At 51.5% G+C, this 24,509-nt stretch overlaps 9 protein-coding genes across 9 annotated transcripts; 7 read left to right on the forward strand and 2 right to left on the reverse strand.

The window, feature by feature from the left end:
* Positions 1 to 1,325: 1,325 nt before the first annotated feature.
* N7539_001711 (uncharacterized protein) lies at positions 1,326 to 3,478 on the forward strand (the record flags this gene model as incomplete). The annotated part of the gene is made up of 3 exons (XM_056931314.1): positions 1,326 to 2,099; positions 2,176 to 2,641; positions 2,709 to 3,478. 3 exons carry the CDS (start codon positions 1,326 to 1,328, stop codon positions 3,476 to 3,478), a joined length of 2,010 nt encoding a protein of 669 aa, XP_056793345.1.
* A 771-nt stretch (positions 3,479 to 4,249) lies between these two features.
* On the forward strand, positions 4,250 to 5,354 carry N7539_001712 (phosphoglycerate mutase family protein; the record flags this gene model as incomplete). The annotated part of the gene is made up of 4 exons (XM_056931315.1): positions 4,250 to 4,336; positions 4,403 to 4,615; positions 4,699 to 4,941; positions 5,013 to 5,354. The coding sequence occupies 4 exons, from the start codon at positions 4,250 to 4,252 to the stop codon at positions 5,352 to 5,354; spliced, it is 885 nt and encodes a 294-aa protein (XP_056793346.1).
* Positions 5,355 to 5,577: 223 nt separating this feature from the next.
* N7539_001713 (mitochondrial 54S ribosomal protein uL22m) lies at positions 5,578 to 6,685 on the reverse strand (the record flags this gene model as incomplete). The annotated part of the gene is made up of 2 exons (XM_056931316.1): positions 5,578 to 6,569; positions 6,637 to 6,685. 2 exons carry the CDS (start codon positions 6,683 to 6,685, stop codon positions 5,578 to 5,580), a joined length of 1,041 nt encoding a protein of 346 aa, XP_056793347.1.
* Positions 6,686 to 7,631: 946 nt separating this feature from the next.
* On the forward strand, positions 7,632 to 11,660 carry N7539_001714 (U6 snRNP complex subunit PRP24; the record flags this gene model as incomplete). Its single annotated transcript, XM_056931317.1, has 3 exons — positions 7,632 to 10,451; positions 10,481 to 10,864; positions 10,926 to 11,660. The coding sequence occupies 3 exons, from the start codon at positions 7,632 to 7,634 to the stop codon at positions 11,658 to 11,660; spliced, it is 3,939 nt and encodes a 1,312-aa protein (XP_056793348.1).
* Positions 11,661 to 13,401: 1,741 nt separating this feature from the next.
* Positions 13,402 to 14,367, forward strand: N7539_001715 (uncharacterized protein; the record flags this gene model as incomplete). Its single annotated transcript, XM_056931318.1, has 4 exons — positions 13,402 to 13,490; positions 13,593 to 13,701; positions 13,791 to 14,081; positions 14,176 to 14,367. 4 exons carry the CDS (start codon positions 13,402 to 13,404, stop codon positions 14,365 to 14,367), a joined length of 681 nt encoding a protein of 226 aa, XP_056793349.1.
* A 708-nt stretch (positions 14,368 to 15,075) lies between these two features.
* On the reverse strand, positions 15,076 to 16,473 carry N7539_001716 (DUF3500 domain-containing protein; the record flags this gene model as incomplete). Its single annotated transcript, XM_056931319.1, has 3 exons — positions 15,076 to 15,970; positions 16,002 to 16,152; positions 16,269 to 16,473. The coding sequence occupies 3 exons, from the start codon at positions 16,471 to 16,473 to the stop codon at positions 15,076 to 15,078; spliced, it is 1,251 nt and encodes a 416-aa protein (XP_056793350.1).
* A 984-nt stretch (positions 16,474 to 17,457) lies between these two features.
* Positions 17,458 to 18,590, forward strand: N7539_001717 (cupin domain-containing protein; the record flags this gene model as incomplete). The annotated part of the gene is made up of 2 exons (XM_056931320.1): positions 17,458 to 17,760; positions 17,850 to 18,590. 2 exons carry the CDS (start codon positions 17,458 to 17,460, stop codon positions 18,588 to 18,590), a joined length of 1,044 nt encoding a protein of 347 aa, XP_056793351.1.
* A 680-nt stretch (positions 18,591 to 19,270) lies between these two features.
* Positions 19,271 to 21,769, forward strand: N7539_001718 (fungal specific transcription factor domain-containing protein; the record flags this gene model as incomplete). The annotated part of the gene is made up of 9 exons (XM_056931321.1): positions 19,271 to 19,287; positions 19,352 to 19,411; positions 19,527 to 20,304; positions 20,355 to 20,388; positions 20,441 to 20,552; positions 20,619 to 20,639; positions 20,720 to 21,054; positions 21,119 to 21,293; positions 21,361 to 21,769. The coding sequence occupies 9 exons, from the start codon at positions 19,271 to 19,273 to the stop codon at positions 21,767 to 21,769; spliced, it is 1,941 nt and encodes a 646-aa protein (XP_056793352.1).
* Positions 21,770 to 23,507: 1,738 nt separating this feature from the next.
* On the forward strand, positions 23,508 to 24,215 carry N7539_001719 (glutathione S-transferase family protein; the record flags this gene model as incomplete). Its single annotated transcript, XM_056931322.1, has 1 exon — positions 23,508 to 24,215. The coding sequence occupies one exon, from the start codon at positions 23,508 to 23,510 to the stop codon at positions 24,213 to 24,215; it is 708 nt and encodes a 235-aa protein (XP_056793353.1).
* Positions 24,216 to 24,509: the final 294 nt, after the last annotated feature.

Here is a 24,509-nt window from a genome sequence, read left to right on the forward strand (position 1 = left end):
TGATAGGGTCGTTGCTCTGGTGTGGTCCCTGGCTAGTTGAAACTTGATGGTCCTTTTCAGGGTCCGTCACGTGTGGGCCGTGAATGTCTTTCTCCATCTCCATAAGAGGTGTCTTACCTACCCAGGCGAGTACCTGGTACTTAGGAAGCGGCTGGAGGTTTTCCATGATATTGCACTGCTTAGATCCATACGGGACTACCGAGTACCGACCATTCTGCGGTGTTGCTCTGGTCATAGCTGGCCCACGAGAAGATCTGCGCCCGCCGCCTAGGTACTCAAACCACATACCTCTATAGGTCTGAAGAGAGGCTGTCATCGTCGCGGAAAGGACAACATGACTTTGCGGCAGGCCCTTCGCAATGATCCTTCGACAAACGAATGAATGTCACGGGCCGCGAACTTGAGTCGTGGCCTTGATGATACAATTGAGGCTGATGGACCGAGGACGGGTGTTGAAAGTGGTGAGCATCTCCCTCACTTTTCCATGCAGGATCCATGTCGGCGCAGGTCTATAAAGGCTGTGCCGCGCTGTGACCACCGATTTGGTAGATATGGCTATGTTCAAGAAACGCACCTCGTCACAATACCCTCGCTCGACCAAGTTCTGCACCGAGGTTCAGCCACCACCTTTGATTGAGATGCAACAGCTGCAAAGAACTTCGTACGGGCATGCGGTAGTTACTGTACAGCTACAATGTACATAGCTGAGTGTGAGAAGTATGAGGCCTACGTGCAGGTGGATCACTCTCCAAACACATCTTGATGGAACCGGGGGATAAGAATGAGTCAACAGAGGCTGAACCAGGGTGACAGGGTCAGCCCGTGGGATCCAATTTCTTTCCATGCGACATCACGGCGCGAACGAGTGGGCAGTGTCGGGGTCCCAAAGCAGTTTAGCCAAAGTCGGGGACCCCGAAGAGGAATAGACTGCGCGCTGGTCCGCTGCGTGAAGTGGGGCTGGGTGAGTGGGTTCGAGGGTTGTCCTGCGCGGACGGCCACCTCTGGCAGGCCAACTCCCCTACAGCGCAGCCTGGAAAATTAGTATACAATCGACTTACCGTCCCCTCTGCCTCAGTCCTAAGGTTCCTTCTTTATTTTCCCCAACTCTTCTCTACCCTGAGATACTAGAAAATAATTGTCGAATCAATCGGCTTGTTCGAGTCACAGCTCCTCCGATTGCTATTCCCTCAATTACATCCCTAATCACCTCTTGAGACTCTCCGACACTCTTTCCCATCCGAGTCTCCTATCCCCTCCCCCGATCTTCTGCATCCCTCAGCCCGAGATCCCTCAAACCAAGCAACCCTCTCTACCCTCGGTATATGATGGCATCTATCTCGGATCAGGGTTTCTTTCTTGACGGCCCGGCCCAGCTGGAGGAGTGGGTCGACTTTGATCAGTTCCTGAACCTGCCCGCAGCTTATGGCGACGAGTCCTCCGCTCTGGCTGCAACCAATGCGACCTCTCCACACTTGGTCCTGTCCCAGGACAGCGAGATGTGGGCTGCTGAGCCCTTGGACTTCAGTCAATCCGCATTCTCCGAGATGATCGACCTTGACATGTCCCAAGAGAGCTTCTTTGCGAGCCTGTCCCCGGAGATGAGCATGAACACCGACATCAATGTGCCCATAGACAACAGCGCTCTCTACAGTTACTCCCCATACGATTCGCAGTGGGACTTCCGACAAATGATCGAGGCGCAGGCTGCTGCCGACCAGAGCACCGCTTCTATGAAAGAGAAGCGGCGTGAAGCAGGCATCGAATTGCACCTGCAGCGGTTGTGCGATGCAGCCGCTAGGGACCTGGAGTTGTACTCGGATTCCAACACCAGTTTCTCCTCCCCAATGTGGTCTGACTATGCTCGCGGAAGCACTTCCCCCCAGTCCGCCAGCGCCAGCGCTAGCCCCAAGACTCCCTCTGTCTCCGCTCCAGCCCAGGCGGCTGGTGCAGGAGGCATTGAGATGGTCCTCGACCTCAACATGAACGCCGCTGCCAACCTGCCCAAGAAGCAGAAGCCTCGTTCTCAAGCACAGAAGGAGAACTACATCAAGGCCCGTAAGTACGGGGCATGTGAGAAGCACAAGAAGCAGCACAAGCGAGTAAGTGACTTATACGCCGGACCCAGAGCGCCAGATCTTGCTGCTCTCCCTCACAGAAACGCTGACAGCGAATTAGTGCAACTGTCTGGAAAAGGCCGCAGCTCACTTGGGTGTCAATAACGTTCCATTGGACACTTCATACAGGCAGCGGCCTCGACAGCCATCGCAGGCATCACTGGTTCATGTAGATCTACGTGTCTCTGACCAGCCTGGTCATGAGAGGCAATTAGCGCGACCCACAATCCCAGGTCTAGGCAGAGTACAACCAAGCTCGATGCCCAATCTTCCTCGCGACAACACGACATACGAGAGAATGGTTGGCTCAGCTGTTGCGATGTCGCCCACTCGCCTTGCGGAGAAGCGCGTACATGCAGTTCCCGGAGAGAGACCACAGTTCCGCGTATTTGACTTATCGCCATCTGCGAATACGGCTGGACTTTCGTTGGTCTCTGCATCTCACACAAAACAGAACAATGGTCGGTCGGCAAGACACGACATTCAGCAAGCTGGATCTGCGGCTTTCGTCCCTGTCAAGCAAAGTGGTAAGTACTTGAACGGCGTTTCATCGCGTATTACATTCAGTTGAAGCCATTACTAACTCTTTGTCAGTTTCGATTCCTGGAGGCAGTGCCCAGCCGAGCATGCACCACGCTTCAAATGGCTCAGTGCAAGCGAATGCAAGGATCGCGTCCCCGAACAAACCTTGCAAGGTTTCGCCAACAACATCTCAGCACATCGACGGTGTGGATCGGCGGGCACCTACGCAAACGGCACCGCGCCTGCGCCTTACTGGGCTCTCCGCTGCGACCGAACTTGCAACTTCAACAATTGGACGCACCCACAGCGACCTTGCTCGACACAACCTCACGTTTACTCCAAGTCTGGCTGTCTGGTTGCCAAGAGAACCCCTGGATGCGCCTCGGGCTGGCGTCAGTGCGTCTGCTATACGGCTGGAGTCATCTCAGCCACAAGCCTCCCAGAGCTCGCCGGCCGTCAGCCGGGGCACGGAAAACCGTGGGAGACCTGCAAACCGTCGTCTGGACCAAGCCAAAGATGCAGCTCGCACATCAGGCAGAGCTTTCTTCGACGGCGTGGAGTCATCGATGGGAAGGTTTCTGCAAGAAATCAGCCTGTCCGTTGGCGCAAGCACGCTTTGCCAGCCAGCAAGACCTCAGTCGGAACAGCTCCGCGGTCTTGCCCAAGCAGTGTCTACCCAAATGGGTGGCTTTTTGGCGAGCACCTTATCCGCAGTTGCTGGTATTGGGTCGTCGACTGTATCTGCGGCTCACTGGCCTGAAGTAGTTGTTGGCCGCTTCATGTCGTTCATGGGCAGCCACATCATGGCTATCAGAAGAAGCTTCTACATTCCGCGAGTGTAGGACTTCGTTGCATACTCTCAGTGACCAGAAGGCGCTGTGAGAATGGTTCAGCTTGTGTGCACAAGGCTTCGTTGTTGAACTCAAAAGTCGTCGATACGAAGTGTGTGAGATTGTCTCTCTGGTGTAGCGCATCTAAATGTATGTCAACCTGGGTACCGCTGATCTTTGGTCATACATTGGAGTCTTCCATCCGAAGAAATCTAGAGACAGCCATGAGTTACTATTAGACATGTCTAGATTTGAAAACAAAGACAATCCATTCACGCCCGTCAACTTGATTTCCGTATTACTTTCATTTTCTCCAAGGCCTTGCTCAACTAGCTGGCCGCTCATGCCTTGGAATCAATGGTGCCGGGCTCTCTCCTCGCCAAAACCCAATCGTATTGGGCTCCAGTATGCTACTTCGTAGTCTTCAGGGTTCTCTGGGGAGATCTTTTCCATAATCTTTCTGACGGTTCTGCGGAGGCAGTAATCTCTTTAAATTTAGCCCGTCACCTATCCTCGTAGAATTATGTTCGTTGCCAACTGCTTCTGCCGACTACCATGCCGCAACTGAAATCACCTTCAGTTCGCAGCGAGCAGAATGGGACCAGTCGCTGCAGGTGTTGCCCCACTTCGGGGCGTCCTCCAAGGACGTGTTGACGGGCTCAGGGCTGGCACTCAAAGGAGATGGCGACCCAACGCTCCAATATTCAACATTACTGTACATTGACCTAGAAGGAGCCAAGACGAGACGGTCATACATTGTTGTTTATTTGCGCTGAACCGAAGATGGTCTCGCAAACATTTTCATTCCGCACTGTCCCGGGCTTCTTCCTTCAAGACGAGCCTACCACGGATCCAGACACCTTTGATTATGTATGACATCCTACGTTGATCATTGTTGGATCCTCGGTTCTGGAGACTAAATTGGGTGAAATATAGTCAAGCACCAACTTTGGATTGATTCCCCGAAGCTATGAGAACGACACCGCTGGTTCCAAAGACAGAACCCAATGGGACCGATTTGCGCGGCATATTGTGCATCTGAACACGAACGCAGATAAGGGGACTTCGTACAAGGTTCTCTTTCTGGGACGCCATGGCGAAGGAGTTCACAATGTTGCTGAGCGCCGTTATGGAACAAAAGCCTGGGATGTACGTGGAACATCTTGCATCTAGGCGAGGGAAAAGGGACAGATGTTCCTGCAGGGCTAAACACTAATGATTTCCATGAATAGGAGTACTGGTCTCTTCTTGACGGAGACGAGCATGGCACTTGGGTCGATGCCCATTTGACAGCTGTGGGAATCGCCCAAGCACAGTTTGCTCATGATACTTGGGCAAAGCAGATCGCCACTGGCATGCCCCCGCCCCAATCCTACTATGCCAGTCCGCTTCATCGATGCTGCCAGACAGCGGCGGTGACGTTCGAAAGATTGGGGATACCCTTGACGGATCCATTTCAGCCCGTCGTGAAGGAGGTGAGTGAGCTGAACAAGGCGTTTGAAAACTCAGGACGCTGAGAAGATGATTGTGCCTGACGACAATACAGCTTCTCCGCGAAACAATGGGTGAGCATACCTGTGACCGCCGTTCGAACAAATCTGCAATCGCAGCAGAGTTTCCACGCTACCGATTCGAGGCGGGCTTTGTCGAAGAAGATGAACTTTGGGATCCCAAAGTCCGCGAGTCAGATGAACTGCGAAATAAGCGGTTGCTGGAATTACTGAACGATGTCTTCCTCACAGACGAAAACATCTTTCTCTCCCTGACGGCGCATTCAGGAGCTATCACTAGCATTCTCGAAATTATCGGCCATCGCAAGTTCCCGCTGGCGACGGGGACTGTCATACCAGTTGTTGTAAAGGCACAGAGCATGGGTGGCTGGCATTGAAGCTTTGGAAAAAATGAGATCATATTTTGAAGTAAATGCTTGAGACTTGTATATAGATATTGTACATGAAGCTTCGATGCCCCGAGTTCCACTGCATGAAATGCAAAAAGCTTCACCCCTGCCAGATATTGCAAACAAAGAAAAAAAGACTGGATGCTGTCCAGTCCGTAGTAATACAACAAAACGCCAGACGTCACCACACTTTGTGGAGGAACGAGAAAATTCACCAACTGTAGTACTGATTCTGGGCAGAGATCTTGCGGTCTGGCAATTGGGTCCAAAGCTGAGCCTTACGCTTGCGGAGAGCGTCCGCCTCACGCTGCTGCCATTCTCGAATGCGAGTCTTCTCCTCCTTGAGCACGAGTGACAGACCAGCCGTAGGAGGACGAAGACGATTAATTTGACCACGAGCACGGTGATCCATACCAAATCCATAGGGTCCTCGGTTGACCCAAGCTTGCTGGACATAGATAGACGTAGGATCGGTGATCTTCTTGCGCTCGCCTGACTTGAGCGTAACGGTGACAGGCTCGGCAGAAGTGCCCGTAGGAAGTCCTAGGCCCATGCCGGCACGGACCGTGGCAACGTTCTTGGCGTGCTCCAGGTGTCCGAGGACATCCTTGGCAGCCTTCTTCTTGCTGAAACGCATCTGTAAGATCGCCTCGTCGAGAGGCTTACCCGCAATCTGTCTGGCCAAAGGACCCAGCTTCTTCACCGACGTCTTGAACCAGTGTGACTTGGACAAGGATTCGCGCTCCGTCCGCTTGATCTGAACCTCTTTCGAAACACGGCCCCGCTTGCGGATTTGTGATGTGATCATCTTCTTCTCCCATCGCATCTGAGCCTGTGGATTAGGGTTGAGAGCGAGCTGCATGCGATTCTTGTCACGCATTTCCAAGGGTAAGGCCTCTTCCTCTTGTCCTGGTTGCTGTTCTTGGAGCTGCTTCTTCTGCTTGCTGGGTTTGGGGCCAGATGTTTGACCCACGTCGTCGGCGAAAATGGAGCTCGCGCCCAGACCTCCTTCCTCGCGCTTCGGAGCCATTGGCGTAAAAGCGGCTTTGGGCTTCGATTCACCAAGAACCCAATCCTTCACGGATGAAAGAAAGCCTGACTTCTTCTTGTTGGAGTTCGCATTGCCATTGTCGTTTTGTGCTTCGCAAACAGTAGTGGAGGCGAAGTTTCGTCGGGCAGCGTAAAACAGATGGGACCGGGCTACTGAGAATGGTATTAGGACGAGACATTTTGGAGCGTAGTGAGTTTACAAAGCTGCTGAGAGTCATACCGCTCCGGACCATCTGCCCATAGGGCGATACAGCACCCATTGCAGACATGGGGTAAGACGTCGATCTCGAAAGGTTGTCGAGTTCGGCATCGGCGTGCGGAAAAAAGGTGAACTGTAATTACTGCGCGGCTGGCCCAGATCGCCAACCGTAATTGCCTCAGGCCATCTCTTAAAAACGATGGATTAGTCGCAACGTGATCGTCGAGATAATACGGTGTTGCCTTGTATTTTACACACACGGAGATCATTTAATGGTAGAAACAAATTTAATAGCAGCTGAAAGAGAGGCGAAGACATCAAGGTTGTAAACTCTTCTCACACTTTCCGTGTTCACTCTGTCCCCATGAGCTGTTGAACATTTCTCCCATACCGTCATCTCCACAGTAGAGATCCACTAGCCTCATCCTTCCTCGTTCAGGCCCTTCCACTCTCCTCCTCTTCCTCCTCCCTCCTTTGGCACGCTCTTCGGAAGCCTTCCCTTTCTTCGTCTGAAGCCCTCCTTTTCCTTTCGTCCCTGAGCAGCTGTTCTTCCAGGGAAACTTCTCATACTCGCTTTCCGCTTCTCGTCACTTTGGCGCTCAGGTCGACTACTCCGCCAGGTTCTGGTCATCGATCTAGCGCGCCCTCGCGACCATTGCACCAGCCGCTGCTCGCACTTATTGTTCGTCGCCCTGCAACCAGACCACCTTCGAGGCGATATTCACCCCAAATTTTAAACCGCCGAGCTTCATAAAGCTTGCGCAGGAAGCTTGCGCCTGCTAATTTCTGTCCTCGTACCTGGTACTCTGCCTCTCGAGTCGAGATTCGAATCGTACAAGCCGTCGCCGGCGAGGGAATGGAAATGATTTTCGAGCTGCTCTAAGCGGATACTATAACCGGCTTCCTTCAGATTTCACATCGATTGGAGATTCGTTCTCTTTGAATCTCAAGAAATATCACCCGAGGCCTATTCTTGACGGTGTGTCGTGCGTATCCGCGCCTCTAGTAGGATAACCATGGATATCAACTCCTTGCTTTCCCACGATTCAAACTCAAAATCTTCTGCTTCAACACCCAGTGTCGGTCCTTCATCATCTGGTGCCCCGACGCCTGTTGCGGGGCCACCTTCTCACAAACAGGTCCAGCGCGCGCGCCCGGGTCCTGGTCGGAAGAATAAGACATCCTCGCCACTTGCGAAGCAAGTCCTTGTCCCAAACGTTCCCCCTGAGACTTCCAAATCGGTCACTGCTTCGGGTCCCAACGCGAGCGCTGCTGGAAATGGAGCTTCACCAGCTGCCGATATGGCGCCCGGGAGGCAATTGCCCACCGGGATGGACACTCTAGCGGATCTGGCGTCTATGCAGCATCATCAGCCCCGGCAGCCACAACAGAGAGAGAAAAAGAACCAACGTGCACGTCACGGCCATCAGTCTCAGCGCACTGGTCGTCAAAACGCCGCAAACATGATGAGGACCACAGATTTTCATCAGAGCCAACTCTCTCCGTCTACGATTCACCCTCATGTCAACCAGATCAACCATAATACTCCAACCCCTCGCACTTCGTTCGACTTGGCAATGGCGGATGGTCCCCGTGAGACCGCGCAAAGAAATTACGCTGAAACCTCGTTGGACCCCGATTCACAGGTGTTGGCGACTGAATTGTTCAACAAGATTCAAGAAAATCCTCACACCTACGAAGCACATGTCAAATTCATCGGTCTTCTCCATGCGGGATTCGTTAACCACGTGTATCCCCCCAACAATCCTGAACTACACGGTGATCCACGTCAGTACGATCTCCTCAAAGACCTGAGAACTGCTCGGGAGGAGATGGACAAGCTTTTCGCCATGGGAGAGGATCTTTGGGCTGAATGGATTCAAGACGAAAGTATGCTTGCCAGCACAGTCGACGAACGGACTTCTGTAATGGAATTGTGTCAGCGCTCAGTTGAGGAAGAGTTCGGCTGTACCAGGCTCTGGCATATCTACGGTGAATGGGTCTTGTACTTGTTCAGTGCCGCAAATGGGGAGCAGAGTGCTGGACAGTGGACGGATGAAGACCGAGCTGTCGGACGTGAGGTTTTCACATGGCAAACGGTGCTAGATGTATGGCAGCGAGCAGCAGAGGCTACACAGTGGCGGATTAACAATAGTCATCTTGTGTGGGATCGCTTTCTGGATCTTCTGGGTCAAGATATCAATCGATCCCCGTCCCAAGAAAAGATCAATCACCTTCGCAAATGGTTTGAATTGCGATTGAAAACACCCCATGCGACCTGGGACCAGACCTTCCAGAGCTTTTCTGCGTTCGTCTCGGCCTACTTCGAGACGAACTACGAAGAAATCATGTCAGAAGCCGTTGCCCAAGCGTCTGCTTCCAAAAATTTCTATGCTGCCCGCGAAGAATTCGAGCATCGATTAAACAAGGCGCAGGAGGCCGGCGATAAGGCTTTGGAATGGAGCCTGTACCGCGAGTACATTGACTGGGAACTGAGTCGTAATCGCAGGCGTCGTGAATTCCACTTTGACCTCGTCAATGCTGTCTTCCAGCGCGCTGTTCTCTGTTTCCCCACCGATGTGTCCTTGTGGGAGGACTACATCATGTTCCTGATCGGTGAATCTATGCACGGACATGCTTCTACTACGACAATCTCTACCCTCGACAGAGCTACTCGTCACTGTCCTTGGTCTGGCAATCTTTGGTCTCAGTACTTGCTGAGCTCAGAGCGAGAGGGACAGTCTTTCTCCAAGACCTCCGGTATCAAACACCGGGCGACAAGCACTGGACTTCTAGACGCCGGCGGCATGGAAGAGGTCTTGAAGGTTCACACGACCTGGTGTAGCTACCTTAGACGGCGTGCCTTCCTTTCCGACTCCACCGATGAGGAGTTAGACGTCGCGGAAGTGGGTATTCGGTCCGCGATTGAGAGTGTGCAAGAACTCGGCGAGAAGAAGTATGGTCGCTCCTACCAGGGCGACCCTCACTTCCGCTTGGAGCGCATCTACATTCGCTTTTTCAGCGAAAGCGGAAGCTGGGACAATGCTCGCGAGACCTTCAAGAATCTTGTGCCCCGGCGCGGCAATAGCTACGAATTCTGGCTTACCTATTACAACTGGGAACTTCTTTGCTGGAGCAACATCTGTGCTCAAGGTGATGCTACTAGTGACGCTACTAGACGCCCGCCAAATCCTAGTTTTGCGACTGCTGTTCTGAAACAGGCCATCAAGCGCGAAGACCTCGACTGGCCCGAGAAGCTCGCGCAGACGTACATTGCTCACTGCGAGGACTACGAAGATGCATACGAACTGCAGCTTGCCGTGGTAGAAACCAGGAAAGCGATGCGTGCTGCCACGGCTCGTCGCGAACGCGAGGCACTCGAAGTCGCTGCTGTGCAACAACAGCAGCAGTTGGAGCAGCAACAGCAAATGGAGGCCGCTGCTGCCGCCGAAGCTGCGTCTTCTTCTGAGAAGCGTAAACGTGATGACGAGTTAGACGCTAATGGGCAGCCTACCTTCAAGAAAGTGCGCGCCGATGCTGAATCAACGGAACAAGGTGTTGTCGATACAGAGCTTCCAGTTCGCGACCGGGAGCATGCCACGGTCGTGGTCAAAAATCTGCCCAAGGGAAGCAGTGAGCATAACTTGCGTCAATTTTTTCGCCATGTCGGCACCATCAACAGCGTGAAGATGCTTTCCGGACCGGATGGTAATACCGAGTGTGCATTGATCGAGTTCGAAACAAAAGACGAGGCTCTTGCAGCTCTGACGCGTGATCAGAAATCTTTCAATGGGAACACAATTGAAGTCACTATTGAGTCGGGATCTACACTGTGGGTGACCAATTTCCCCCAACCGCAGACGAGAATGTCATACGCAATCTCTTCCACAAATATGGCACTGTAGTTGATGTTCGCTTCCCGTCGCTCAAGTTCCAAACCAAACGTCGCTTCTGCTATGTCCAATTCACTACTGCGAGCATGGCCCACCACGCAACCGAGCTAAATGGGCTAGAAATCGACAAAGGCCACAGACTCGTGGTCAAGATATCCGATCCGAACCAGAAAGAGAAGCGGAGTGGGGCGATGCATGAGGGCCGTGAGCTTTTTTGCAAAGGTTTTGACTGGAAGCTAGGGGAGGCTGATGCTCGGGACGCATTTTCTAAATTTGGGTCCATTGAGAATCTTCATCTGCCACTTAATGCCGACGGCTCTCACCGTGGGTATTTCTTCGTGGCGTACTCAACTAAGGTAAGCATTTACCCCTTACTACTGAAACTTGTCGAAAAGTAAATGCTAATCAAGGATACAGGAGGAGGCTGAGGCCGCACTCGTCATGGACCAAGAGACACTTGGAAAGCGTCAGATCACAGTGAGCTTGAGTGGCAACACTGGAGCCAAGCGCATTGCCAGCACGATCATCTCTCAGGTCGCGTCCGCATCGTCAGCCTCTCCTCCCCCAGAGACTAACGGCGGCGGCCCTCGGCCGGTAGAGACTATCGGTGGACGATCTGAACGCACTCTCGCCCTGATGAATATACCGGATACTGTCAATGATGCTCGTGTTCGCGCTCTGGTTGAGCCCTTTGGACGGCTAGTCAAGATTGTTCTTCGACCGGATCATCAAGGCGCGATCGTCGAGTATGTCGACGTGCACGATGCGGGTAAGGCGTCCCTTGCCCTCGAAGGGCAAGAGATCGCGCCCGGACGCCCGCTTCACATCGGCAGCGTCGAGGAGATGAAACAAATGCAAGCAGAGAAGAAGACGGATCGTATCACCTCGATCAAACCGGGGAAGCCGAAACCTTCTCTCCAGCCTGCAGGCCCCATCAAGCGACCTCAGCAGCCTGGGTCTCGTGGGGGCCGTCGAGGAGGGCTGGGCTTGAAACGGACGACGGGTGCTCCATCCCAGCCCCTTTCCAACCAAGACTCCTCTTACAAGGACGAAATGGAAACCTCTTCCTATCAAGGCCGCACGGAAAGTGCTCCGCCCAAGAAGAGCAATGATGACTTTCGTGCGCTGCTTGAATCAAAGCGTCCCGATTGAAGTGATGTAGCAATGAAAAGGGAAAGCAATAGTGATGAAAACTTCTGATCTCTGGATGCGCCTTGCCTGATCAAGGTGCTTTTTTTGCGCGGGGCCTTTACATTCCCTGGCGCTGTGTCTTTGTGTTACAAATTCCCGTCTCAGATGTCTTGCTCGGTGCCGTCTGCCGAAGGTGCTGGGTTTGTATCTTCAGCCTATGTATCGTTTGTCTTTGCCTCGACTATCTAGCCGGCTCGCGACTTTTTGCCTTGTGCCACAACTATAATGATGATGCCTTTCTTAGTCGTTTCCAAGCCCGCAATTCCCAACCTCCATTTGGGACCGCGTTTATACTGTAGTAGCGTCATCATCGTAGATATCCTCGTCACCACCGCACTACCATAAAAGGTGGGTTAGAGTTTCCCCAGGATTCCAGGCTGAGTCGAGGTAGGAGACTGCAAATCTCATGCCGCTACTACTGAGCGGATCCGAGCCATCCAGCCTAGTACAGTAAATCCAGTGAGGCTGCAGCCTTCTCACGGACAGGTTACACGGGCCCGCTCACGACGACCTTTCTCCTTCGGCGACCGCGAACGATGCATTTTAGTACCCGCGAGCGTAATGCGGTCAATTTGCTTTTTCGACTTGAGGAGTTCATTTGACTAGGCTTGCAATCATGTCAATGACTTGTATGCCCAGGATGGTCAACAAAACTGGCCGTTGGCGTCTTCATGCAAGCTTGAACTCACCGCCTTTACGCCGCTTGCGAGCTTGAAGACGCATCGACGGTGATCTGCCTTGTTTTGCTTCCTCGCACTAAGCAGATTACGATCAATCCACCTGATCGGTTGCTACTTGCTAGATCTCCTCTGATCCGATCGAGGGGCCTATCCCGTCTCAAAACGGACCATAATTCACCGAGCGATTCTCGTTCATGAACCGTTGAAGTGCATGGCTGACAGAGAGCAATGAGGATGTTGTGTGCAGGTCGAAGAGAGGCCGACTCCATTCCTTCTTTGCAGAAAGGCAGGGATGCTTGCTCTTCACGCCGACGGGACCTGAGGTATCTTTCGCAAGCCAAGCCGTGGTATAATGTCTAGTACTATAATAGTTAATTGCATAGTAGCCCGGTCAACTCTAGACTACTTAGAAACCATTCATACATTGAGCATAGGACAATGTTCCTCACCTACGCATCAATACTTACTCCATCGTGCGTTGATGCTTGTATGGATGATACTATGAGCCAATCTTTGTGGTATGTGGCGGTGCCGTACTTCGTCCTCAGCATGAGATCACGAGACTCCTCGACATCCCCTCCCGCAGTGAAGTGGAGAAGTGCTGTCCTGTCCTTTTGGCTTTCATGCACAGCATCAGGCCCTTGACGTCGCGGGCCTCGCAAACTGTGTTATTCGCGCGCGACTCCATGGAACAGAAGGCCCGCTGGATCCTGATCTTGCACTCTGAGCGGTGTTCCATCTCTCCCTCTCTCTCTCTCTCTCTCTCTTTTTCTCCTGTCTTTGGGGGATTCGGTAGGTTCCAGCCTCACGGTCTCTCGTATCGGACAAAGTGGCACGGACCACAAACTGCCCTGTGAGCCTACGCCATCGGCCCCAGCTCGAGTCGACCAAATCCAAGTCCAGCCGTCGCCTAGCGCCAACACCACCAGCAGCATTGGCATCCCGTTGCAGGGACATTCTTCGCTCCTCGACCCCCATCCTCTCTTCTTTCTTACCCTTCTTCCCACCTCCCAGCTCACGCGATGGACTTCCGTCTGGTGCCCAGGGGCACAGACACGAATTATACGGGCTTTTTGACGAAAACGATCGTCTACTCAGGAACTCTAGTGCTGTTCCTAGCTTGTGAGTCTCGTTCCGCCAGCTGAGCCCTTCTTTTCCACCCCGCGCCGTCATGACGGATCCACCCTTCAACTACTCTAAAGTGCACGTGCAGTCTTGCAAGAATCGAAGTGCTCAGACTGATCAATCGACGTAATACAGCTTTTGCTTTGACTATTGCATCCATTGTTATTCCTCGATGGGTTAGCTACCACAGCGAAAAGGTAAGGAATCGTGCTCGTACCCAAAGCCTTGGACCAAGCCGGCCTTATCTGCGACAAACCTGACATTTTCGCACTTCGGGCGAGAACAGCCTAGTTATCATTTCTCTTACGGTCTTCATCGGCGATGTTCCTCACTCACGAATACCTGTGAGCCCTTCCCGGTGAGCCAAGACTGCCATGGCGAAGACCGGTACTTTTGCTCCATGTGGCGCTCAGTCGGGTTTTTGATCTCCTTCGCGGTGGTACTCGAAGGCATGAGCATTGTCGCATATATCATTGTCCTCGGCGGTGGCAAGCGTTTGCGCGAAAACGGATGGCGGGTACTCAGCCTGTTGATCATTCTGTCGGCGGTCGTTCAAGCCGCAGGCATGTCTCTTGTGGTGAGTTTTTGCCATCCACCGAGCTTGATGAAGACCGTGGCGTCTCGACTGCATAGAGTGATAGCGCTGGAGATTTGTTAATCTTTGTGGACAGGCATATCTTTACGACAACGAGGACCGCTTCTTCGTAGGCTGGCGTTTGGATCAGTCTTGGGTCTTCTGCACTATCAGTTGGTGCTTCAGCCTAGTATGCGCCGGCGCGATCGTGATTGCGGCTCGAGTGCTACCGTCAGAAGGTGGATACGAGCTCATCCCGGATCATGATGCACTGAGGGCGACATCTTGATGGAGGCGAAAATGTCGCTAGACTTGTCTTACTGTCAGGTTCATATACGGAGGCTGTCTCACCATTTTGAGCACATGTCGAGTCGCGTGAGGGACGAGTCAGATGTGGAAGGAAGCGTGCTTTTTTTTCTCACATGATGGTGCGGTTTGCAGGCAAAGGAAGGCACCCATGTGATTTATAATTGTTGGTTTTGCGGGAAATTGAATCATGTCATCGCCCCAAATTTTTGTGTTGTTTTTGTGCTTGTCGTGGGGTACCGTGTCCGCAACATTTCAAGATACGACTGACGTTGAAGCAGTGGAGTGGCTACTGTAATAGTCCCCTTATTATAACCACATAATACATGCAATATACCTAACGTCTACATGACGATGATCTCACATAACCTTTTTTGTGACTCATCCCCCAGATACGACGGGCTCTACGGCGGGATCGATCAAACAATTCTTCAGGAATTTTTGAAGCTTACTGTAGAGCACAACTGATCTCAGCCGGGTTCACATGCTCATCTTCCTGGTAGTGCAGACCTAAGACGACCCCAAGGACTGGGTTGCCTCGGACAATTCGGACAAAAGCGTGTTTTATGAGAAAGATACTCTATCAGAGTCATCAAAACATCGTAACCCATGTCTGGACACAACTTTGATATCAATATACAATCAAAACTCTATTCCTTCTCGCATCGCTTTCTAGACTATCTGATGGAATCTACCACACGATCTCCTTGGCATTCGGGCCCTCTACAGCAGGAATCTGAGCCCGCAAGGCGTATCCATAGTCACCCGCATTTGGCGTCCGTAGCAAAGTATGAATGTGAAACTTCTTAGGCTCCTCGTTCTTCAAGAACACCCCCGAGTGATGATCAAACTCGATCAAAATCACGGGGCTCTGAATCCGGTAGTAAAACGGATCATCGTCTGTGAAGCCCCCAATCCAGCAAAAGTATGTTTCGCCCTGATGCTGACGGATCTGGTCGACTTTCATCGCACGGGCCTTTGCAGGCAGGTAAAGCAAGTATTGCTCGATGATGCCGTACATTAGTTCCTTCTGCTTCGCGTTGAAAGTGGATGCCAGAATTCCCTCGTACGGAACTTGGCGATTGTCGCGATATGCACCGCATACATGGCGCTGATCGTCTTTGTTCCAGCGGCCGGGTGGCATGGCTGGGTCTTTCATTTGAGCGAAGACACGCGCACGAGACTGCAGTTCGGCAGAGAGTGATTGCATGAGCTCGAGGCCGAGCTTTTCTTCAACTTGCAGAATGCGAGTCCCGGCGTATGGACCGGAGTCGATCTCATTGGGCTCAGCCCCGGTGAACCATGGCGAGGCAACAATCTGGCCTTTATATAGAAAGATGTTTAGACAGAGATGGTGGCCGTAGAATGACCAGCCCCAGGGACGGGTCGTGGACGGACGGCCAAAGAGGACAAAATTGTAGGAAAACTCATTCATGACGCGCGGGGATTGAACGAGTTCACCGAGGAAGTGGTTGATACGCATCGCTTTGACGGCTTTGTCATAACCCTCTGGGGAAAGAGTGGCTTTCAGTATGTTCATCACAGCGTCGCGGACGGACGAAGAGACCTCGTCGAGACGAACCCCCCTTGTGCGAGAGGAGAAATTCCGGATTCGACCATGTGCGCCACTGTGGAGAGTCGATGTGGTAGGAGACGGCTTCTTTTTGCTTGTCGTCCAACAGGGCCAAGAACGATGCCGTCGCATCTACAATCTGCGCAACTGGGACACTCTCATCCTGTAACTGGTAAAGGTCCGAGTGGACTTTGCCTGTACACCGATAGAGTTAGAGCTGCCTCTTTCTCGTTTGTCCAGTCTTTCTTTTCCAAAAGAGACCGGGTACTGAAAACAAGATTGAGTCCACGGTGAAGCTGATTGTTCCTTACCATCAGTTGTAACACCCTTGAACGGCTCTTCCAAGAGATCAAGCCAATGCATATACAGAGCATGCAACCATGGCGGCTGTTTCTGTGTCTTGAACGCGTGCGCATACTCATGCGCATCCTGGGTACGCATCACTTGAAACCGGTAGAGGGTCAAATCCGGCAAATACTGACGGTATTCGCCCGTGGGCTGCTCTGTAGTTGTCATGTTTGATAGAGTGATTGTATCACCACGGCTTGACAGAAGTGTTCGCGCTAAAGTGACAATAGAATTGTCAAAGTTCCTGCAAGGATGAATTTATCCAATCGTCTCAAAACGAGGATAGGATGCAATTATATTCGTCGTCACGTCGGCCCGCCCGAGTTCCCCACACAGGAAATGGGCGAGTAGATTCCCCACAGTTTGTGGGGCATGTGGGTGAGGTTTTTTCCGATCAATTCATACACTGCAGTGAGAACGCGATTCATCTCTCTTTTCAAGCATAGATGCATAGACAAAGGTGCGGGCTGATACATCGTCGAGGGTCAAAATATAACTCCGCATGAATGCTCAGGGTTTTCTGCCCTAGTCCATAGTACAGATCGACGGTGTGATCTGTACTTTCACGATTGAAGGAAGCCCGTGGGGTTTATCCGGGCTTCTTGCCGTTCTGGCCAAGCCGGAAGCGCCTTAACATAACGAAACAAAGATGAGACTCCTTGATATCCCTGTTCTGTCGGATTCTTGGTTCGGGCGGTTCTCAGAAAGATGAGCGCACCGAGCCTTCAACAACCCCTTGAGCGAGCTCCTCGACGGTAAGCAGAATCGGAGACTGATCGGCCTGTGGCTCTGAAGCCCTATCTGCATCCTCAAGCATCTCGAGAACCTAGCGCAACAACTCGACGATTGTGCACGGCTGTCGCTGCACGGAGATAACTATGTCCACTAGTCCTATCTCGGAAAAATGGCCACGGTGCAGTTCGAGCTATGCGATTGAGCCGTATGCCCGCGCACGAAAAGACTCGGATATCCCGAGCGCAGATCCCCCGCTCCTCGCGTCGGCTGTCCTGCGCCGGTTTCCCCCAATCATGCCACCGAAGTGCTCGGGAAAGTCGAAGCTTTAAAGTGCATGTCTCCCTCTAAGATTGTGATATACAGTCAAAATATTCTCGTGTCTCGTGTCTCGTTGATGTGCATATCATGACAAGCTCAATGTCGCTGCCATTCTCCAATGAGCCCCCTGCTGAGCGGGTGCCATACGCCATCCCCCAGCTGGAGGGTGAACGCATCACGATTCCAGGCAGTAAAGGCGTCTTCCGCATTCTGACTTCTTCGAAACAGACCAATGGCTTGATGGCGGTCTTTCAGAGCGGTGCAACAATCTCGGACGCCCCGGGCTTCCATTACCATGAGAAAGCCCATGATGTCTTCTTGGTGACAAAAGGGTACTTGAAATTGTGGAACGGACCCCAGTGTCGGATATTGGGTCCAGGCGACTTTGCCTATATTCCTCCAGTCAGTCATCATCGCCATTCATGTCCATTTGAATATCGTGCATGAGAACCAGCATGACCGAGGAGACCCTTGCTGACGGATCGTTGTAGACTGTCATTCATAACCCGGAAATGATTGGTCCACACACTGAGTTGCAGGGCCTGATCACTCCTGGCGACTGGGTGGATTTCTTCCGCTACGTATCGGAGCCTTTTGAAGGTATCCTGGTACCCGAAACCGATAACCGTGATCTGAAGTCACTCTTGATCCCCAAGGTCATGGCTGCAAAGGGCAAATTCGACGTCGTCTTCCAGCCTCACTATGTCCCTCCCGAGGTGAGCGACTGGAGTGAGGCAGATGAGAAGCTCCCGGAAGGGAACCAAGGATACTTTCTTCGTGCTAACACGGGCCCGCGGTGGATGCTGGGTGGAGTGATGTCACGACCTTTCGTGACCACCAAACAAAGTGCTGGTGTTTGTGCCATCTCCAGCATTGAGTCATCTAAAGACTACGGAGACACCGTTTTCTCTCAATTAATGACATTCCCCACGGTGGATCACTGTTTTTGTGTGATGGAGGGAAAGTTGAAAGTGGCTCTTCGAGGGTCTGGTGAGAGTATCTTCCATGAAGGAGAGACAGTTGTTGTGCCGGCTGGTCAAGCTTTCTCCCTGGGCTTTGAGAGCAAGTATGTGAAAGTCCACTCCTTTGCCGATGGCGATGGGATTGAATCTTTGATTCACCGAGCTGGTGGGCAGATTCAGCAAGTCGTGCTTCCTGACCAGGCACCAGCGTGGGACGCGTCCAAAATATCGGCAGCGGCACAAGAAATGCAAATAGAACTAGAGATATAGCGTTGGGTGAGTCTTGCCCGAGAGAGTGTGTATATATTCAACCATAATAATATAAATGGTGTGGACTACAAGGCAGCAACGTGCATACTGTATGTTCACCTACACAGGTGGGTAATTTCCACATTCGTAGATCCTAGTGCAAGCACCCTTTCAATATGAGTTTTAAGGTTGGTGAGCATTTCCATGCCTGAGTGAGTAGGTTCGTCTTGTGCCATATACTACTTCACGCCAAACCTGCTCAACCGGAACACACGAAGGTACTTAATCAACAGCACCACGTGAAGGATTCTTCCCCCATGTGCAGTGGTTCTGCGATTGGCCCCCGGATATTAACTCACCAGCATTGAAAATGCGGGGTACCCATCACGTGGCGCTGAGCTAAATCTCCAGGTTGCGAAGAGGGATATGGCTCGGGATTTCCGGGGCGTGCTTCCATCTCATCTCCATATCGTCAAGAGCGTGATCTGAAGTTCTGTTTACCAAACGATCATGCCACTATCCTCAGATTGATCAATGCTTGGGTGAATGAGTGCGCATGATGTCTGCATAATGCCGAATGCAAGAAGCATGTCATCGCCGGCCGCGGACGGCCCTGCAGCTAAGCGCGCAAAGAGACCTCGTGCAGCTCAAGCTTGCGATCGCTGCAGAACAAAAAAATACAAGTGTGATGAGCAATACCCATGTTCACATTGCAGGAGTAAGTCCTTGAAGTAAGAGTTTAGATCGCAGTAATGCAGTATTGCTGACCTGCAGACAGAAAGCCGTCTGGAATGCGTCTATCAAGGCAACTTTCGAGAGCGAGAGAGTAATCGGTCCGCAAGGTGAGTAAGGCAACTGCATGCAGTTCTCATAGAAATGACTGCATTCAAGTATTTCTGGCAATAGAAAATCCAGAGCCTGTGTGTTGCAACGCCTTGACTGACAATTCTTTGACAGCTATGTCGCCAACCTTGAGAAGAAAGTAGAGGAGCTGGCTTTGAAGTTGCGCAACACCGAAGCGCAAAGACAACTTGAATCTCCGCAATCACAGGATCAAGCTCCGAGAGTAGATCAAACCTCAACAGGCCTTGAGTGTACTCCAAGTTCCCTACCTCAACCAGGACAAACGCCCGAAGAAAGAGCAAGACCTCCTAAAGAGACGCTACACGAAGACTTGGGTGAAAGTGCGGCTGAAATCCAAGAACTGAATCATCACACAAATGGAATAGAATTTTATGGCAGCACCTCGGCTGCTGCAATTCTTGGCCACCTGAAGAAATCAAAGGAGCCTAATGCCTACGAGGATCCTTCCCCTCGTGCAGCGAAATTTTCTTTGATATCGACTCTGCACAACCCAGGCTTTTCACCAGCGTGCTCTACGGGCGTACTCACTGGAAGTGACGAGCGCAATTATTACTTTGAAGTGGCTTACATTTTTATGAGCGGGTATTTTGAAAATATCCATTTCATTCACCCATTCATTGATAAAGAGGGCTTTCTGCTGCGTGCAAATGATCTATGGATGAATCCAATACCGGCCCAAGGATCCAGCTTCATTGCCCTCTACTTGAGTGTCTTGTCCTTCGGTGCGCTGGTTCGCGTTTGGGATGAAGACAAGATAGCTGGTCTGGGTCGATTCGAATGGAGTCGAAAGTTATTTGGCGAAGCCCAAGCCCACCTGAACTACTTGCGATTCTCAAATGATCTGGAGACAGTGCAGTGTCTTTACATGATGGTGCGTGATATCAGACCCGTCAAAGTGGACACTGAGCTGACTTTACAAAGGCCAAAATCTGTCAAAATGAGCTGAATCCCAACCGTGAGTGAAATCCGATACGTCCATAGATCTTTATGTGACTGAAACAGCCTAGTGGCCTATATGTATCTAGGACTTGCGGTGCGCACTTGTCTCTCAGCAGGGTTTAATCGTGAAGTTGAGTCTCCGAAAGATCCACGGTCAAGCTGGATCTCGAAAACTTGGTGGTGAGTCGCTCTCGCTTTCGGACAGACATCTTTGACCTTGACTAAACGCGTTCGCATTCATTGCAGGGGAATATTTTCTCTGGAAATGTATGAAAGCTCCACGCTCACTAGGAACGAGGGAATTTGATACGGATGTAGGAAAAAGTGCCTGGCTAACACTGAAATAGAGAGATGAGCTTTTCTGTTGGCCGACCGGATACACTCGGCATGGACGAGTATCACAATCGAGCCATACCCAATCGCGATGATTCTGAATACGCGATCATTGCCTGGATGATCGATTTCGCCCAGATCATCCGTCGTGTGTCTGTCCAAATATACCATTCTCGCATCACACTTCAAGAGAAGCTGCGGCTATCTCTACAAATTGAATCAGAGATGGACCGCTGGCTCGCAAGGTTGCCAGACAGGATTAAGCCAGATATCGGACCGAACCAGCCCTGTCGCTCAGCGCTTCGGGATCCTAAATGGGCCAGGAGGCAACGCCTTGTGCTGGGTATAAGTGAGTGAGACTGGCAACCCCAGGAAATGTTCTGTTATCTGAACTGAATCAATTGCAAACGCAGGATACTATAATGTCAAAATGCTCTTGTTTCGACCTTTCCTCGGTCATTTCACTCGCAAACTACGGCATCCTCCGAACGAATTGGAAGAGGCCATCTCGAAATGTTTGGATGCCGCTATGAAGACCATCGAAGTTATTTACGATATCTATCGTGTGCACACTTTCTTTCGATGCTGGTACGCGGTCCTTTCCACTGAACAGACACTCTGGAAACTAACGAATGCGGTTCTGGGTCTTGTCTAGGTGGTACAACACAACCTACATCATGTTCGCAACGTCGACTCTCCTCCTTCCGTTGTCGAAACTGGGAATGTGTGCGGACACAAGCCCACTTCTTCGCTCTGTTGAGATGGGAGTTGAGATCCTTGAGTCAATGGATGAATCGGTCGTAGCTCGCAGATCCGTGGAGATTATCCGACATTATCTGCGCGACTTCCACGCCTCCGCTGAGCAGCCATCTACTACGTCCGTAGCAAATGGCTTGACCGGGGAGCTCGTGGGTCTTACGGAACCTGCTTTCGAAGGAACACATTCCACAAATTTGGAACTTCCCGAGTGGGCCTACGGGTTTGGGTTTCCAGATTGCTCATTTGAGGGAATAGCTCGGCTGTTTGATGACATTGGCGGTCTGCCTATGCTCGATACGGATTGAATCAGTGCAACTAGCTCCCACTGCCTGAAAGCTATGCAAGAAAAAGTCGGAATATGGACTTTTGACCTGGAACTGTTGGTGGAGAGATTAATCGGTGCTCGAAACCAGTCGAGTACTAAATGCCCATCGGGGCTTTGTATTTTGTGCTGAAGGTATGATTGTTCAAATGCAGTGTTTCCCCCTGTCATTTTCTGACTCACCGACGGAGACATGATTGTTTGTATCTGAACGACGGCACATGGATCTCTGTAGCTACTGTTCTGAAATAAAAGCACTCCCTTGAACTTGCCTCTCAGTCTTCTGATACTGAGATCGTGATTCTTCTTGGCAACTTCCCGTTCGGATAAACTCGAAGTTTACGTATGCAAACCCCTAGAGGGACGTTCGCATGATGATGATCACATCAATCAACTGTGCTATACCCGAGGTCACATCTGATCCCATCATACACTAGCAGCGACCGACAAATCTTCCACATCTTCGCCAGTCAATAAGAGTCACTCGGCTCCCAAACCGCGGTTCTGATGGAACCATCAGCACGGTATTAGATCCTTCACCTTTTAAGAGTTGACCGGCCTGCAAGCCCACCAGTGACCAGTCTCTGACCTGGAGAGTCTTGCGCAGGTGGAGGGCGTGGAGCCTTCAAATATTGTGACCTGGCTTGACGGAGATAAAAAGTTTTTCATGTACTTTTTGTTTACCGTTGAGATCCAGACCGCATGGTCATGTGATATTGCTAGAAGGAGTGTTCCTCTTGCGGTCGGAATGATCTCTCCCTCTTCCTCGGTCTCGGTTCATGGATTCTGCCGACCTTGAACTTATCGCAGCTGTTCCATAGTGGGGTATTTCTATCTGTGGCCCCCCTGAACGCGAAGGCCTGGGAGTTTGTTGCTCAGGGTCCTTGACTCCTTGCAAACTTGGACCAGATGTATGCGATTATACACAAAATTCCATTCAGTGCCCGCCATCTCTGCTGTGCAGTGCTCAAGATTGACCAGACACTACTCGAGACTCCGGTTTCCATCAGGCCCGGTTAAGTCCGCTTTGAGATCGTTCCCCAATTGCGTATTAGGCCCCCGATTCATCTGGAACTCCGATAGTAGGGCCAATCGCTCTTGCGATAGTGACTGCGAATTCATCGCTCGGTCTGAGCTGATGTCAGATTTAGCATCATTGGCAGACAGACCCGCGTACTTCCGTGGCCAGCACACCAATCTCGTACTTTGCAGTAATGACAAGCATCAGAACTCGCGCATTTTCCGTGGTCGATCGCTAGACATGTACTAGTGAGACAACATTTCAGCAGCCTCACCAGAGGCGCTTGGCCTTCCCCGCTATTTCTGTGGATCTCGTGCGGTCGATGTGATCGTTGATTCGTAGAATCGTCACGTGGCTGTCCTCGAACCTCCATCGTCACTTATCTTCGAATGCATCAATGATCGGTGGTACCTGAGTCATCTTGTACACATCATGCCCATCTATTTTACCTCGCCCTTCTCTTAAGGTATGGATGAAACATCTGTGAGTTCTGGCCCTCATCGACTCAGGCTTAGATGTATAAGTGCATGGTCTCTTCCAGGTGTGGGATTCTTTGCAAGGGCAACTAATCTACAGATGTTCAGTACCCTTGACTGATCTTGGTATCAATTCTTGCCTATCACCTGTACTCACGACCCACAAGAGATCTAATCGATTTCTTTCAATCTGTTCCCTGAACCTCGAGACTTTTCTGTACAAGATGCCGCTCACCCTCCATCACATGGGTGTTTCCCAATCCGAGCGTATTGTCTGGCTCGCCGAAGAACTCGGACTCGATTACCAATTGGTCCATCATAAAAGAGATCCTCTCTTATCCCCCCAGTCCATCAAAGATCTCCACCCCGCGGGCACCGCTCCCGTCATAGTAGACGATCCCTCCCCTGTCACTCACTCTCGCGTGGTGCTGGCAGAGTCGTGTGCAATCGTCGACTACATTATCGCTGTCTATGGCCAAGGCCACCTCGCGTTGACTCCACAAGATGGCGCTGCGTACCCTCACTACCTTGAATGGTACCATTTTGCCAACGGGACTCTTCAACCAGCCATCATGCGGCTGTTCATCGCTAGCAACGCGAATCCGGATCCCAGCTCGCCGATCGTGGCTATGACGGCCCAGAAAAAAGACCATGCTCTTTCCATGGTGGAGAACAGACTCGCAAAGACGGGGGCGTATCTGGCCGGTGACGCGTTGACCGCGGCGGATATCATGACGGTGTTCAGTTTAACCACGATGAGGGGCTTTGTCCCAATGGAATTCGATCAGACAAAGCATGCCCACATTCTGTCTTACCTGAAACGCATTTGCGAGAGACCAGCCTATAAAAAGGCCATGGAGCTCTGTGAAGGCAAAGACTTCGTGCCCATGGTGGGCCCCAAAATCGAGCCCTTTAATTTAGGGGCAGCGTGAGGCATTAATATAATGACAGAGACCTGTTACTGACTTCGCTTCTCCCCTCGTGATCATGTCAGTTTCCCCTTGTGGATATAGGTGATTCGTGAGTATTGTGAACCAGCATAGCTCCGATACCACGTGGCAATATTACATTCTTCAAATCTCCGAGATAGTGATATCTAGAAGATGGACATTCTTGACATGAGCCTCAAACTCTGAACCCAATAGTCTGTGATATGGAATCGTTGCTTATAATATAACGCATGAAAAGGGCCGATTTTTCGCCGGCTTGACAAAGAGATGGGCATG

The sequence above is a fragment of the Penicillium diatomitis genome (assembly GCF_028827545.1).
Source record: "Penicillium diatomitis strain IBT 30728 chromosome Unknown utg000002l_segment0_segment0, whole genome shotgun sequence".
Classification (NCBI taxonomy): Eukaryota; Fungi; Ascomycota; class Eurotiomycetes; order Eurotiales; family Aspergillaceae; genus Penicillium; species Penicillium diatomitis.